Source organism: Tenrec ecaudatus, chromosome 13 (genome assembly GCF_050624435.1).
Source record: "Tenrec ecaudatus isolate mTenEca1 chromosome 13, mTenEca1.hap1, whole genome shotgun sequence".
NCBI lineage: Eukaryota > Metazoa > Chordata > Mammalia > Afrosoricida > Tenrecidae > Tenrec > Tenrec ecaudatus.
This window is the reverse complement of record NC_134542.1, coordinates 80,551,695-80,566,965: the sequence shown is the minus strand read 5'-3', so window position 1 is coordinate 80,566,965 and position 15,271 is coordinate 80,551,695. Positions and strand designations below refer to the sequence as shown.

At 47.4% G+C, this 15,271-nt stretch overlaps 1 protein-coding gene across 4 annotated transcripts in view; it reads left to right on the top strand.

Annotated features, from left to right (window-relative positions):
* The window catches only part of TANC1 (tetratricopeptide repeat, ankyrin repeat and coiled-coil containing 1), a 299,529-nt gene that overhangs the window by 197,961 nt on the left and 86,297 nt on the right, over nt 1-15,271 (top strand). For all 4 annotated transcript variants that reach the window (XM_075529696.1, XM_075529694.1, XM_075529697.1 and 1 more), the window contains one exon: nt 7,083-7,187. In XM_075529696.1, the coding sequence (XP_075385811.1) occupies nt 7,083-7,187 (105 nt within the window). The remainder of the gene's footprint in view (nt 1-7,082; nt 7,188-15,271) is intronic.

Below are 15,271 nucleotides of genomic sequence, written 5' to 3'. Positions count from 1 at the left end.
TGTTAATTTGAGAGAATTAACTGTATCCCTTGTTTTATATAAAGGGAAAGTATTTTTTAAAATAATTAACTCATTTTATTGGGGGCTCATACAACTCCTATCACAATCCATACATCCATCCTTTGTATCAAGCACGTTTGTTCATTTGTTGCCCTCATCTCTCTCAAAACATTTGCTCTCCACTTGAGCCCTCAACTCAATTTCCCCTTCCCTCCCCATCCCCCTCCCTCACGAACCTTTGATGATTCATAAATCATTATTATTTTGTCATGGCTTAACTGTCCGATGTCTCCTTTCCCTCAAAGTAGTTTACTTTGAGGTCGCTTGTGTTGGGGAGTGAATGGGCTGTCGGTTGCGTGGGCAGGACTCTCCCCAGGTTAGGGCGTGCTGCAGAGGTGGACTTTTCAGAGTTGGGTCTCTGTTGACAAGGGTGTTGCTTCGTCCAGGAGAGTTTTTCATGGTAGCCGCATGGAAATCATTATGGTTCTACAGACAGCCCTAAGCACTCTTGCCTCAGCCCTATCTCAGTAGCCCTTTCTGTAAAGGGTATAGTAACTCTTCTGTCTGCAGACTGTCCCTTCAGACCCTGGGGTTCCTTTCTAACCTGTTTAGTCACCGCCTTTCAGGTTAGCACCTGCCCTTTACTGTCTGCTGATCCTCTGTTCTATTTTCTTGATCAACAATGAGGGGATACAAAGCTGATTGAAAAAAAAGGAGGTGTGTGTTCATGTGTGTTCGTTCATGTTCTGTTCGCTCGTGTGTGTTCCAGTTCACCTGTGTGTTGAGTGCTGGTTTTCCTTTAGCATGATTGCTAAGAGATCTCGCCTCTGATTACTTGTAGATCTTTATTTATTGACAGGCTTCCCCAGGAGAGGTTCTCCAATCTCTTCCTGACTCCACGTGCCATTGGCTGTCATGGGCTCACAGCTTGGGGCATTGTGCAAAGACGAGGCACATCTGGGGACTCTGTAGGCTGCACACAGAACTTCAAAAGTTCGGTTCTTTGCTTATAGTTGACTCTTACTCTGCTGACCCCTACTTCATCTTGTTGTTGTTGTTATTAGTGCTTGTTGGGTACATTTGGACTCAAGAGAATGAGACCCTGCCTGGCCCTGCATCATCCTCATAATAAGTTTCTATGTTTGAGCTTATTGCTGCCCCGCCACTGTGTCAGGCCAACTCTCTGAGGAGCTTCCTCTGTATTTGCTGACCTTCTGATTTACCGCGCATAATGTCTTTCTCTGGGATTGACAACATGTGCAAAGTAGTCATTAGACGAAGATATGCCATCGTCCTTTCAAAGCAAATGTTATTCCGTTATCTTCCGAGAAAGATCTGTTCGCTTTCCTGGTAGTCCATGGGCTATCCCATTGCCTTTGCCAGCACAGCAGTTCAAATGCTGTTTCCATGGATGCTGATCGCGAAGCCGAGCAACATGAACTTCTTGTCAGCTTTGCTCCTCTCTCCATTTTCCATGGCGCTGCCCTCTGGTCCAGTGAGAGCTTTTGGGGTTGCTGTGTCTATTGAGGTCATAGTCCCCCGTGGAAGCTGCAGCCTTCGACATGAAGTGCCCCAAGTTTTCTTTGCTTTCAGCAAGCAAGACGTCATCTGCATGATCACTACACCTTTAGTGGGTTTTACAAGGGAGTAGATACAACTGGGTGAGCGTTCATCACCTATGTCTAATGAAAAATGCCCACAAATTCCCCGAGTGATCGAGGATGGAAAAGAATAAACCCTCTGTGGTTGTAAATGTAGACTCTTGTTGACAGTGTTTGAGGTTCCGCTGTGAGAAGCAATGTAAGTCAAAGGCTGGCAACGGAGAGCAGTTGCTTATGTTCACTCTACAGTTGTATGTGCCCTGAGAAAGTTAGAATAGGCCAGAGGCAAGGGAATGTCAACCAGGGATGTGCTGCCTGTACGACCAAGTCTGAAGTTATCGCTGGTGGGAGCGTCCAGGGGCCTGCCTAGTCTAGAATTGGGTACTGGATCCAAAGTCGTGGTTTTCCAAGTGCTGAGTGGTAGCTTAGGAGGCGTGGGTTTGCAACAGACAAGGGCTTGGATCCCTGCTTTGTCTGCTGAGTGACCAGAAGCAAATTGCATAGCCTGTTTCCTGACTTGAAAGGGGGTGGGGATGGGAGCAAATAGCTCTTTCTTCCCAAAGTTACTGGGGTTGAATGAATTCGTGTCTGACCAGCTTCAGGAGCACTGTTGGTGCACAGACCACGTGCTCAACTGTTAGCCACAAGGTTGGTGGTTCCAGCCTGCCCAGAGGTTCTGGCCCTGTGAGAGGAAAGATCCGACACTCTATTCCTTTTGTGAACATTCATGCCTAGAAAAATCGCTGGGGACTCCTCTCCCGTATGTTGGAATGGACTCCACAGCTTGAAACAACTTGACCCAATGAGTACATGTTATGGTTTACTTCAATAACTTTTTTCTTAATTTAAACATTTTTATTATTTATTTATTTTAATTTAAACATTTTATTGACATATTATTTCCATAACATACAATGCAGCGTTTTAAATTTAGGAAATAGAATTGTGCTGTCATTATTACCACCGTCGATCTTCGATCACTTTCTTCATTCTTGTGTCCATTATTACCTCCCCATCTCCCCCAACCTCCCCTGTCATAACCCTAATGAACCTAGCTCCTGTCTCTATAGATTTGCCCAACCTGGATTTTATATAAGTAGAGTCTCTCTCTCTCTCTCTCTCTCTCTCTCTCTCTCTCTCTCTCTCTCTCTCTCTCTCTCTCTCTCTCTCTCACACACACACACACACACACACACACACACACACACACACACACACACGGCTCCGTTTGTACCTGCCATTACGGTTTACTGTGCGAGGTACCACAGTAAGCTGGGAAGCAGCCTGTTCTGGTCCATGTCGAGTGCTTGCGTGGATTTCCCCCTTGTAGCAGATGCTCATTGACTAATGTTTCGTTCGGGGATGTGCTAAGGCCCACGTGGTCTGGTCTGACGGCGATCACCCGGCTCCGCGTGGAACGCCCACCACTACTTCTAGCCCGTACCCCGCGGTGCAGTTGTGTGCTGGTCTACTTGCAGGTTCCCCTTTATTTAACTTCACAGCTCACTGGGCTCCGCTTGGTCTTTCAGAAACATCCATGGGTTGCTCCTCCTCCATTTAGAAATCTTTGCCAGCCGTGGGTCTGAGCACCTCGGTAACTTTTGCCCCTTTTTAGAGCTGGTGACTTATTGTGATATATGTATTGTGCGAGCAGGCTGGCTCTGTGGCGACCGCTGTGGATGCATTGTCTCATTTACTTCTCGCCCTTAGCCCATTGGACGGGAGCTCAGGTCGTTATCACTCATTAAAGCGTGGAAGCCTAGGCTGAGGGCGTTGACTAGCTTGTCAGGGGTCTCCCGGCTAATGGGGAGAGGAGGGTAGTATTTAATTCATGCTTTGCCAGCTCCAGACACCTGCTCTTAATAGCATCCCTCCTCAGCGTTAGATACTTCTTCTAGTGGTTGGCCTCTGAATCAAATATTGGTTACAGACGATTAAATGCAGCCTTCAATATTCGGACATCGATGCTTGCCAAAGGCCCTGGGGAATGACATTACAGTCCCTCACCGCGACCATTATCTATTCCTGAGACATGGTCTGCGTTCTAAGAAAGCGCTCTGTTAGAGACATTTGCGGGGAGGGTGGTACAGGGTCAGAGGTGGGTTGGAGCTTGGGAAGATGGGGGGACTTGACAAGGTCTTTGGGAAATTGGACTTTGAAGGTAATGGAATTTTCACCAAGACCTTGAGTCCCCTCGTAGATCTGTTACTACATGGGTGAAGGGTGATGGTGGACAGAAAGACACCGGCATCACTGGGGTAGTGATACAGTGGTTGGAGTGACTTGAGACCACTGGGCGGTAACGATGATGAGCGCTTCCCCCCCTGAGTCAGCTGCAGGGAAGAGAGCAGGCGAAGGGGGAGAGGATGCCAGTGGCCTGTTGACCATGAGGATTATGTAGCTGGGAAACCCTAAGTGTACACAGGGTCTTGTCCTGGTTGCATTTCTGTCTGCTCCACAGCCAATCATTTGGTCTTTGCTCACAGCCCCCATCTTTCCCCGACTCATCGTGACCCTGGGTGCGGCAGGACACAACGGTGCCATCCTCACAATGGTCATGTTTGCTCCCACTTTGCAGCCACTGGGTCACGCCTTTGCCTTGAGGGTCGTGTCTCTTTCACCCGTCCTTCTCCAGGGACTGAGCTCTCCTCATGACATGTCCAGAGTGTGATGAAGGCCCGCCATCCTCCCCCTGCGGAGCACTCTGGCTGTACTGCTGAGACAGGTTTGTTCATTCTTCTGGCAGGCCTTGTGTATTCACGATTCTTCACCAACACCAGAATGAAAGAACATCGGTTCTTCTCGAACAGTCCTCATTCATTGGCCAGCTATTGCTTACATGTGGAGTGATAGAAAATCCATGGCTTGGGTCCAGCACATCTTAGGCCTCCCAGAGACATCTTTGCTCTTCAACACTTCATTTTATTATTATTTTTAAATACTTTTATTGGGGGCTCTTACCTGTCTTATCACAATCCACACATTCATCCAGTGTGTCAAGCACATTTGCTCATTGCACCATCGTTTTCAAAGCATTTTCTTCCCACTTGTGAGCCCCTGATGTCAGCTCCCTATTTCTCCCCGCCTCCCTCACAAACGCTTGATAAGTTAGAGATGATTTTTTTCCCATATCCTACATTGTCCTCTGTCGCCTCTCACCACTTTCCCGTTATTCACCCCCCTGGGAGAATCTTGCAGCAGATTTTTGCCCAGTGCAATATGTCATTCGATTTCTTGACTGCTACTTCCACACGCACTGATTGTGGATCCTTGCACATTGACATCCCTGATAGCTTCGTTCTTCTCTCCATAGATCTCAGTGTTGTTCGTTGGTCCAGTTGTGAGAATTTTGGGGGGGGGTGTTCAACACTAAGGCTATAGTCACGATCTCCATCATTAATTATGATCTTTATCAATGACTCTCTGCTTGCAGCTGGCAAGCTTGCTCAGCTGTGTATCGAAGGTTGGTAACAATCCTGATGCTGCGTTCTTCTTCATGTAGTCCAGCTTGTTGGAGTGTTTGCACAGGATATAGTTTGAGTAAATACAGTGAATAGATACAACTCTGACACACACACACACACACATCTCCTTACTTTAACCCTGTCGGTATCTCCTGTGTTCTACCGAAACTGCCTCGTGGTCTCTGGACCGGGCCCCCTGTGAGCACATTAAGTATTCTACAGATGGCATTGCTGACGTCAGATGGATCTTGACGGAAAGAGAATATCAGAACACAACAGACTGGTGTTTTGTTGACTCTGCAAAGGCAATCAACTGTATGCATCGTTAAAAAAAAAAAAACAAACGTAGATCATTGTGAAGAATGGGAAAATGCTTATTAGTCACTTAAAATCCATGACGTCTCAAGTTAGAAATAATGTCCTTCTTTGTACATTTCTGTGGGCTTCTGCTCCGTGAAAGATTTACATGCTCAGAAACCGTAAGGAACAGCACCCTTCTGCCCTAGAGTGTTGCTATGAGTTACAATTGGCGGCGGGAGAGCGAGGGCCAAGCTCTCGGGATGTGGCCTGAGTTGGGTTACAGCTGCCTGGGGAGTGGCCGTGTTTGTAGGAGTGAAGATACTTTCATGGGAAGCCTTTAGATGGCAGCATCCCTCACCCTAAGCTGTCCCTTGAGCAGTCTCTGGGAAGCAGTGGGTGTTTGGGTCTGCAGGCTGCTCGGAGTCCACGTTCATCGCCCACCCTTGGGTTGCCCTGAGGCTCTGAGTGGCGAGCTCGCTGTGGTAAGAGCTGCCCGCCCCTGCCTGGCAGCGCTTTCTACCACTTCTTTGACAGATGCAAAACGTCTCCTGTCTTTACAGCCTTATTTTGAAAAGCACACTTTAAGTAGAAGGCAGCCGAGTGGGGGGTTTGAGACCAGGGTAATGTTTGAAAAGGGAGGCACAGAATGGCCTACACTCTCTACACTTGCCTCTTGGGGAGCTTTCGCGTGGATGGAACTGCACAGCACGTGTTTGCTGTTTGCCTGTTTGTTTTTAACAGCTGACTTGCATGGTGTTTTCAAGGGTGATCCTGTTGTAACACAGTTCAGCATTTCGTTCCTTTTTATTGCCCACTGAGATCCGGGGTGTGGCTCCATGCCCTGAGCACATTAGGCTGTCGTGGAGAATGCCGCTGCGGCCGCCTGTGTGCATGTTTTCGTGTGACAGACGCACAGGCACACAGGTGTGGAATCGCTGGCTCCCATGGCGGCGATACAGCTAAGCTAAGCCAACCGTGTGCACGAGTGCCAGACGGTCGCCTCCTCCCAGAGTGGCTGCCCACCTCCATGTCCCCATGGGCAGTGTGTGAAAGCGTGTCCCATGCAGACTATTTTTGAATGATAGTGGGGGTAAGGTAGAGAGGCTAAGACTCCTTGTCTCTCGTGTCCCTGAGTCCCTTGATAGACTAACTGATAGGCCTTTTTGAAGGTAACTCAGAGCTGCCAAGAAAACCATCGTCTTTCTGGGCCCCACACAATTGCCGAGCTCCGCAGCCTGATAAGATGCCGGTGTTGTGTGGGCCACTCAGGGCGCGTAGATGGTACAGGCCGGCTGTTTGTGATCCTGGCCTCCCGGCTTCCCAGGCACCAGGCAACCAAATAGCCCGCGTCCCAGTTAGAGAAAGGTTCGGAATGAAGAACCCTGTGCCTCAAGCTACCCAGGTTTGAATGCGTCAAAATTACCTACTGGACGTAACACCCAAGGCAGCTGCCCAGGCTTCGCAGCAGAAGAGCGGCGTTTGTTTTGGGGGGGAGTTTATGTTCTCAAAGTTAAGCCACCCTTTTCTCCCTTGGCAGCCCAGACTGGACATTCCCGTGCCTGTGTTGAAACGTGTGTGTGTGTGTTTTCTAGCGAGGGGAAGGGGCTGGCTATTCCTTTAGGCATATCTGGGCCCTGGTAAATGACACCCACTGTACATTCTCAAGCTTTGTTTGCATCTGGAAAAAATTAGACACACATGATCTTTCCCACTGCAGGTCCCGTCAGGAAGCCCAAGTATGTGGAAAGCCCCCGAGTGCCTGGCGATGCAGCTATAACCCCGTTCAGAGACGTGTCCAAGCCAACAGAGCCCAGTGCGAATGGTAAGAATGTTTTCTGTGAATTTCTAGCTGCCCCCCCCCCAAGCTGGTGCATGAAAGGACCCTCCATTTCTGCATGAAACCTGAGTGTCTCTTCACGGGAATGCTCACTCACGGGGCCCGTCTGGGGGCTTTTTCTTTAAGCAGTTCGAGATCTTACTGCCTAATGGCTATTTCTGGAATTAGACACCCAACAGAGGAATAGCTCAGCGGGTACATGTGCATTGTTTAGGGGTAAAATCTGATTTCCTCTGAGTTTTGACCCACTCAGGATTGGGGACATGTGAAAGACTGTCGGTATTCTATTTCTAAGAATTTTTGTTTGTGTTTAGAACTGAAACTGGAAAACTTGTAATTATGAGCTTCCTTAAAAGCATTTGATAACTTTGGAAAGTACTCCGCCCCCTTTTTTAATGTGTAAAATTTCCTTTAGGGGACAGTGAAGCAATGTCCTTCTCCCCCCCCCCCCCAACACACACACACACACACACACACTATATTATGCTTCTTTCGAATATTCAGAAATATGTGTAAGGCATATTATGAACATGGAGCATTTTGTAGATGTAGTAATAGCTATTTTATTTTGTTTAAAGTTAATTCAAGAATTCACCCACTTGCTCCTCCGCAGGCCGTCCTCAACTCACAGCATCTGTGGTCTTTAACTTTGGGAGTTTTAAACTTGGCATCTTAGTGTCCTGGGGAGGCACGTGCTAAGGGATCCCGGCCTGTACAGAGAAGCCTTCTTTCCGCTCGATGTGGATCAACATTTGTGTATTCACGCGGAAAGATAGCTTCGGAAAACTCCTAGCTTCCTCTTGGGGATACCTGCCAACTTCCTTTCCTTCCCTGCTGCGGGTGAGGGGTGGCAGTTCCGGATGGATCTAGTGTTTCTGCTGGTGGGGAGTGGGTATGCAGTGAGACATGGGGGTTGGTCAGGAACACAGCTAAAAATGAGCCAAAAGCCAGGAAGAGAGCAGGAGTTAAAGAGTGACTTGGATGAAGAGATGAGTCAGGTGCTGCACATGCCCACCAGGGAAGAGGGGCTGTCAAGGCCATCTTGCTACTTGCCGTGAGAAACCCTGCCCTTTTCCCCTCTGCTCAGCACCTCCCTTGTTTGGCTTCAGTAAGCGAAGAGGTCACACGGGACTTCTGCTAAGAAGGAGACCAAGAGCCAGAGGGAGACAGTGCAGAGAAGAGCCTCCACTGTGGTTGTGAGACTTGTGTGCACAGGGTGTCCCCGGCCTGTCTGATCTTTCTCGTTTTCATTCTGAATAAGAACTGCTTTCTCTGTGAGTGAATATCAGTTAGGTGATTGGCAGAGCTGTCATTTCAGAATGAGGTCACACCCCTTGCCCCTGTCCCCACCCATTCCCCAAAGCCTTTGAAGCCCTAGTCATTTCTGCATTGGCCATTTGCTCTCGACGCCCATGCGTTGAGGTGTTCTGTGTAGGATTAGACTCTCCTTGGGCTTGTGAACTTCAGGATTTTTACTAAGCAAAGAAAAGAAATTATAAATAGCTCCCATGAGGGATTACCCAAGGCAGAACGGGCTGTTTTTCTTGGAGTGTGTGACAACTTTATATACTAGTACCAACCCCCCCTTCCCCCCTCCAAATCAGACAAACCAATTGTCATCCAGTTCCTTCTGATTCATGCTACCAGGCGTGTTTGGCAGGGATGGTGCTCTGTACGGTTTTCGGCGGCTGTGACCTTTCTGGAGTAGAGTAAGCCAGGCCTGGTTTCTGAGGTACCTTTATGTTGGTGGGCTCAAAACACCAGCCTTCCATTTGGGAGCCGGAGATTCAACTATTTGTGCCAGTCAAAGCGTGGCTGAAACGATGCCGTACCTGGATTGTGAGTGTGAGACCAGAACTAAGAAACCCGGTGCATGTCCCCTTTTGAGGTGTACATTGAAGATGCTCAGGGGAAGGGCATGGTTGGTGTTTGTGGGCACTGGGTCATGGATGAGGACAGCCACCAGATGGCTAGAAAGAAGCCCCACAGAGGTACCTTTGTGTTGGCTGATGAGGAGGTTGCCTAATGAAATTGAACTTGACAATTAGTGAAGGGCGCTGTGTATTGTAATCCCCATGGAATCCTGTAAGTTTCGTTGGGGTTAATTAGGTCGGCCATATTAAAAGTAAATGTTATGTCCAGGTGATTGAACCTAAAGGAGAGAGGAGGGCTGGCTAAAGAAGCAGTTGAGTGCTAGGTGCCTCAGCAAATCTACCAGTATCTCAGGCCTTATATCCAGGGCATCGTCTCAGCTTCACCACACGCATTTTCAATGAAACTTTGGCTTTGCGCATTCCCTAAACAAGTGCCTTTAAGTCTCTAGTTTTTTTGTCAATAACAGCATTTCACGGGGCTAAAAACCAGATTGAGAACAATTCCTTGTGGAAAGCTTTGGAAATTTCACAGATGTGTGGAATTTCAGGGTTGTGTTGTTGTTGTTTTAAGTGTCTGCAAACCTCTCCCCAGGCTCAGCTGCCTCCTCTTGGCTGCGGTGCGTGTGCAGCTCCCTCGGGTCTTGCTGCTGAGAGCTCCTTCAGAAATTTAAATCCAAGCAGGAGAGAATCAATGAGCACTTTGAATCTGCTTATTCGTTTATAAAGCATCGCATTTGTGTGTAATTTGCATTGTTTGGCCAGATGCAATTGGGTGAGAGGAAATCGGGCGGATGAACGTGTTTGTTGTAGTTAAAGAACCTGTTTATTAGTGAAGCTTGAACTTGCTTGGAAACATCTCGAGGAAAGGACATTCCACATGATTTAATTCTTGCTAGTCCCTTTTAGAAATCACATTTTCTAAACTCCGGGATGAAAAAGAAAAATGATTAAGGATGGCACTCTGGGTTTGGTATCTATGGGGAGGGTGAGCTTTGTTGAGATGTGTGTGAGTTACTTTGTTTTTATTGCAATAGTCCTTCCAAAAGACAGCGAACACAACACGAAGTCATTGGCACCCGTGTGCCCACTGCCCAGGTTAATAAAGCAGAACTGTGCATTTCCTCTGATCATACGTTCCCTAAGAGGGAACCCTGCCCTTGCTTTTGGTTTTTACAATGATGGTAGACCATTTGATTTTCCACGGCGAGAAAGGTTGTAAGTAGAGAAGGGGTGGGATGTTTGGTGGAAAAGAAACTATGGGTAAGATGACTGTTGTGTATTCCCTTGACTAGATACTAAATAAATTTCTGTGCTGAGATGCTGTTTGAGATGAATTTTCGTACATCGGTCTAATCTTCATGCAGCCTTAGAATCTGGTAGGGGAGAAAAGCCCCCTGTGGAGTGGCTGTAATGCCAGGGCAAGCCGTGTGCTGCCTTTGGATGCCCATAGAGAGCAGTTCTGAGCATGAGCGAGACTTCCGTGGAGCTCTGCTGTGGACTTGGCTGGCAGTGGAGCGCGGTTGAAACACGGCGGGAAAGACACAAAGAGCCAAGAGAATGATTGCAGTAGGACAAGGGAGAGACTAGAGTCTCTATTAGAACAGTCAGAGAAGAAGAGGTGGGACCTGAGTGAGGAGCCAGAGTCACTGGGATGATGGTGACTGCAAGCTCGGAGAGTCGCACTTCCAAAAGCACTGGGGGAGAAGAAATACTTTTGAGTTTGGTTTTAGGCATATTGAGGTTTAGGTACTGGTGGAACCCCTACGCAATATGATAGTTGGAAAGTCAGGCCAGAGCACAAGGAAGAGCTTAGTATGTATCTGGGGCGCCTGTTGCTTGCAGGTGATAGAATGAAATGAGGTGAGTGAGTGAGGAAGAAACTGGCGTTCTACCGTGCGTGCTGTGAGTACAGCGTGGAAGAAAGCACCAGTGAAAAAAGAGGACCTGATGCAAAGGGCTTCAGTGGAGAGCAAATGCTTTGAGAATGATTGGGGCGGGGAATGTATGGATGTGCTTTATACAATTGATGTATGTATATGTATGGATTGTGATAAGAGTTGTATGAGCCCCTAATAAAATGTAAAAAAAGAAAGCACCAGTGATGGGGGAGAAAAAAACTGCAGCTTTCTAGAGACCATGACTCTTTACTCTGTCTCCCTTGCAGGGCCCAGTGTTTGCAAGGTCAAAATACGCTGAAACATTTTAAAGGAAGTGGAAGGTATACAGAATTACAGTGATTAATTAGGGCTGTCTCAGTGGAGCTGTGAAGGCAAATGAAGTGCAGGTAGATGAGGAATTGGAATTGGTGAGACTCTATGTACCTCTTTCCCATCAAGAAGTGGAGCAGAGAAGAGTGAGGCCTATGTGGGTAATGTGTTTATTTTTAATAAGCTTGAATTTAACACAATATAGACTTTATAGCAAAGGTTCTCAAAATTTAGTCTGGATTCCTAGGCATTCCCAATTGCCTCATGAAATTCATCAGATTTCTTTGCATAATAAAATCCAGACGTTAATTTCCTTTCTCTTGTGTTGACCTTGTGCTTCAGGTGCGAAAGCCATTGAGAGGGACGCTGGTGGTGTCTAGTACACATCCAGGGAGGTCCACCGTCTTTACCTAGTGATCATTGTCGTCTTGTTTGTTTAACAGTTTAATTGGCGTTTAATCCACATAACGCACAATTCAGTATTTCAGTCATATAAACAAGAGTTGTACAATCGTCACCACAATTTTAGAAGACCCCCCCCACGGTTAAATTGCTTTAAAATGAGTCGTTTATCACCACCAGTTCTAGTGCTTCCTCCCCCTCCCACATACACTCTTTGCTCCCCAGCCCCCCTTGCCCCCTCCCTCTCTCCCTCCCCTCCCTCCCCCTCTCTCCCTCCCCTCCCTTCCCCTCTCTCCCACCTCTCCCCTTCCCTCCCTCCCACCCCTCCCCCTCCCTCCCTCCCCTCCCTCCCCTCCCTCCCCTCCCTCCCTTCCCTCTCCTCCCTTCCCTCCCTCCCTCTCTCCCACCCCTACCTCCCCCTCTCTCCCACCCCTCCCCCTCCCTCTCTCCCTCCCCTCCCTTCCCTTCTCTCCCACCCCTCCCCTTCCCTCTCTCCCACCCCTCCCCCTCCCTCTCTCCCACCCCTCCCTCCCCCTCGCTCCCACCCCTCCCCCTCCCTCTCTCTCCCACCCCTCCCTCCCTACAAAGCTTGCAACTGTGCTTCACTCAGTGCAGCTACTCCTTCTGGGCTTTGCAAATTGGAAAGTCCCAAACCCAAGGGAAACAATAAATAAACAAAACCAAAATAAAGTGGTGAGGATAAAATCCTAATAGCGAGTGAAAGAAAAGACCACCTTGAATCTTTAACAGGCCAGGGAGGAAATTTTTGTCGTGAAAATAGACGATTTAAATAGAAGGAAATACTTGCACGGAGAACAGTTTCAGATTGGGTCAAGAGGAGGTGAGGAAGGTCAGCTGACCGAGTATCCAGTTTGATCTAGTGTAATCACGGTCACAGCGATCTCTGTCTTGTCCTGAGTGTACAGTTTGATCTAGTGTAATCACGGTCACAGCGATCTCTGTCTTGTCCTGAGTGTACAGTTTGATCTAGTGTAATCACGGTCACAGCGATCTCTGTCTTGTCCTGAGTGTCCAGTTTGATCTAGTGTAATCACGGTCACAGCGATCTCTGTCTCGTCCTGAGTGTCCAGTTTGATCTAGTGTAATCACGGTCACAGTGATCTCTGTATCGTCCCGAGTATCCAGTTTGATGTAGTGTAATCACGGTCACAGTGATCTCTGTATCGTCCCGAGTCTCCAGTTTGATCTAGTGTAATCACGGTCACAGTCATCTCTGTATCGTCCCGAGTATCCAGTTTGATCTAGTGTAATCACGGTCACAGTCATCTCTGTCTCGTCGTAAAGCTGTTGGATGGAAACCCTTCACCTCCTCCACTTACTGTTGAAAATAGGAACTTGACCAAAGAGCGCCCTTTGAAGCATTAACATTAATGAGCATTCCATTTGGCCCCGGGGACCCACCTTAGTAGTCTGGGCAGTAAAATGGAAGCCCAGGTACAGCGCAGCTGCAGCAGCAAGGCTGTCTCCAGAACAAACACCTGTGTGAGTCCGTGGCAAACTGAACTAGCCATGGGGCACCGCGTTTTCACCTGACAGAGTGAACCACAACGGTTATTCAGAATTGTGTGTTTGGCACACATTATTTGGAAAAGAAAGAAAATGAGCCTGTCGGTTCAAATCAAACAGAAACCTGACAGGATTTGTTGCCAATGATAAAATTTGACCTTTCAAGTGAATATTAAATTTGGGGGAAATTTGCATCTGTCACGAATTGAGCTTTTGATTATTTCCTTAGACTTCAAATGAGCTCTCGAGTAGCATTAATAAATTGTGTCAACATTTGCTAAGACCTGCAAAACTAATGTGTTTTTTTCACATGACCCAATGCAAGATGTTACAAAATCCATTCAAAGTATAAGATAGGCCATTAGTCTTACTGTGATAATAATATTTTTTAAGTTCTTTGGTGTGGCATTAGATTCAGCATTGGATGAGAGTGCTACTTGTCAAGTTTTGGTGAGGTATCAAAGACGCTTATCTGTACTTCAGTGAAAAGACTCCTCCCAACTATTTGTCTAAGACTGCTTTTTATTTTCTCACGTGAACTAATTACAGCACATTGCAAAGCGGATATGAGAATATACTTGCTCCTATTGAACCAGATAGTAAAGAGATTTGCAAAAATGTGAAACCATTTCATTGTTCTTACTAACTTTTGAAATTCAGAATAAGGGTTTTTTTAATTAAAAATGTTAATAAAAACATTTTTCGCTGTACATATTTTTAAAATATTTCAAAAGTCTTAGCTTTAATTTCTAGTGCAATAAATAGCTACATAACCCACGTAAAGCACCGTTAAGTCCTCGGGTCCTAAGACCGGTTGTGAAAACCCCTGGCTTAGAGGAAGCCACAGAAGAGTGTAACTAACAAAGCTATGCAGCAATGGAGGCAGAGCTGTGATCGCGTTCTAGAAGTGGACAGATGAGGAATGAAGGCGTGAGGGATGGTTAGATGAAAGGGGAAACGGCTAATCCAGGAGATATTTTACAGGACGAAATGGCACATTTGGTGACAATTTTGATATAGCGTGAGATGAACCAGTTACTGAGAGAAGCAGAGCAGACCCCAAGGCCGAGACTGCTCTACAAATGCTTGTCTTTGTGGGAATTCAAGGTGGAGGGAATGGTGATGGTGAAAATGCTTGTGAATCCAGGTCAGGGAACCAGGAAATTCAGCAGGAGGCAGGGGAGAGAGAAGGAGAGTCATGGGAAGAGCCCGCGCCATTGAATGACCTTGAGCACAGGTGTGAATGTCTCTGCCAGGGATGCCTGTTGCCCCTTTAAGTTTGAGGAAGGCGGGATTGGGGTTGGGGCAGGGGTTTCTTTTTATGGAAAGATCCTAAGTAATCTGTGGAGATCGCCGTGTTGCCAGGAGATGTGGCTTTAGGATGGAGAAGACAGCAGCAAGTTGGGTTGGGGAATCAGCTTAAGAAGGGAACACGTCATCTTGAAGAAATAGTGAGCTCAGACAAATGTAAGGTAGAAGAATTACAAGCCAGGAAGCTGTGGGATTCTTTCGTCAAGTAATGTATCAGTGTATTGCATGTAGATGTGGATCTCTGAAAAGTGAAATGCTTGTGAAGAAGTGTGAACTCTTGTTGTCAAAGACGATAGACATCAATACAGTGTTTGTGTTTATAAGATGCCCCCCACCTACTGTTTTTCAGCTTCCTAACACCCATGAAAAGTGGATAATGACCATTTCATAACAAGGAAGTCAAGATACGAGATGTGCTAGGTCCAGCGTGGTTTTAGGGTGGGCAGCATTCGTTCTTTGGAGACCGTAGGTAATAGGAAAGGGCACCGGTCCGTTTGAAGGCGCCCTGGCGGGGCAGGGAATTGAACATTGGGTTGGTGATCACGGTCGGCGGTTGAAACTTGGCCGCTGCTCCATGAGAAAAAGACGAAGCTGTCTGCTCTCGTGGGGGCTCCTGCTTTCCGAAGCCCTGCAGAGCGAGCAGTTCGACTCTGTCTTACGTGCTTGTGATGAGTCGGAATCGACTCTTTGGGAATGGGCTAATATTTGAAGTTAAGGTGGCAATAACTGGGAGCTTGCTCGTTCCAGC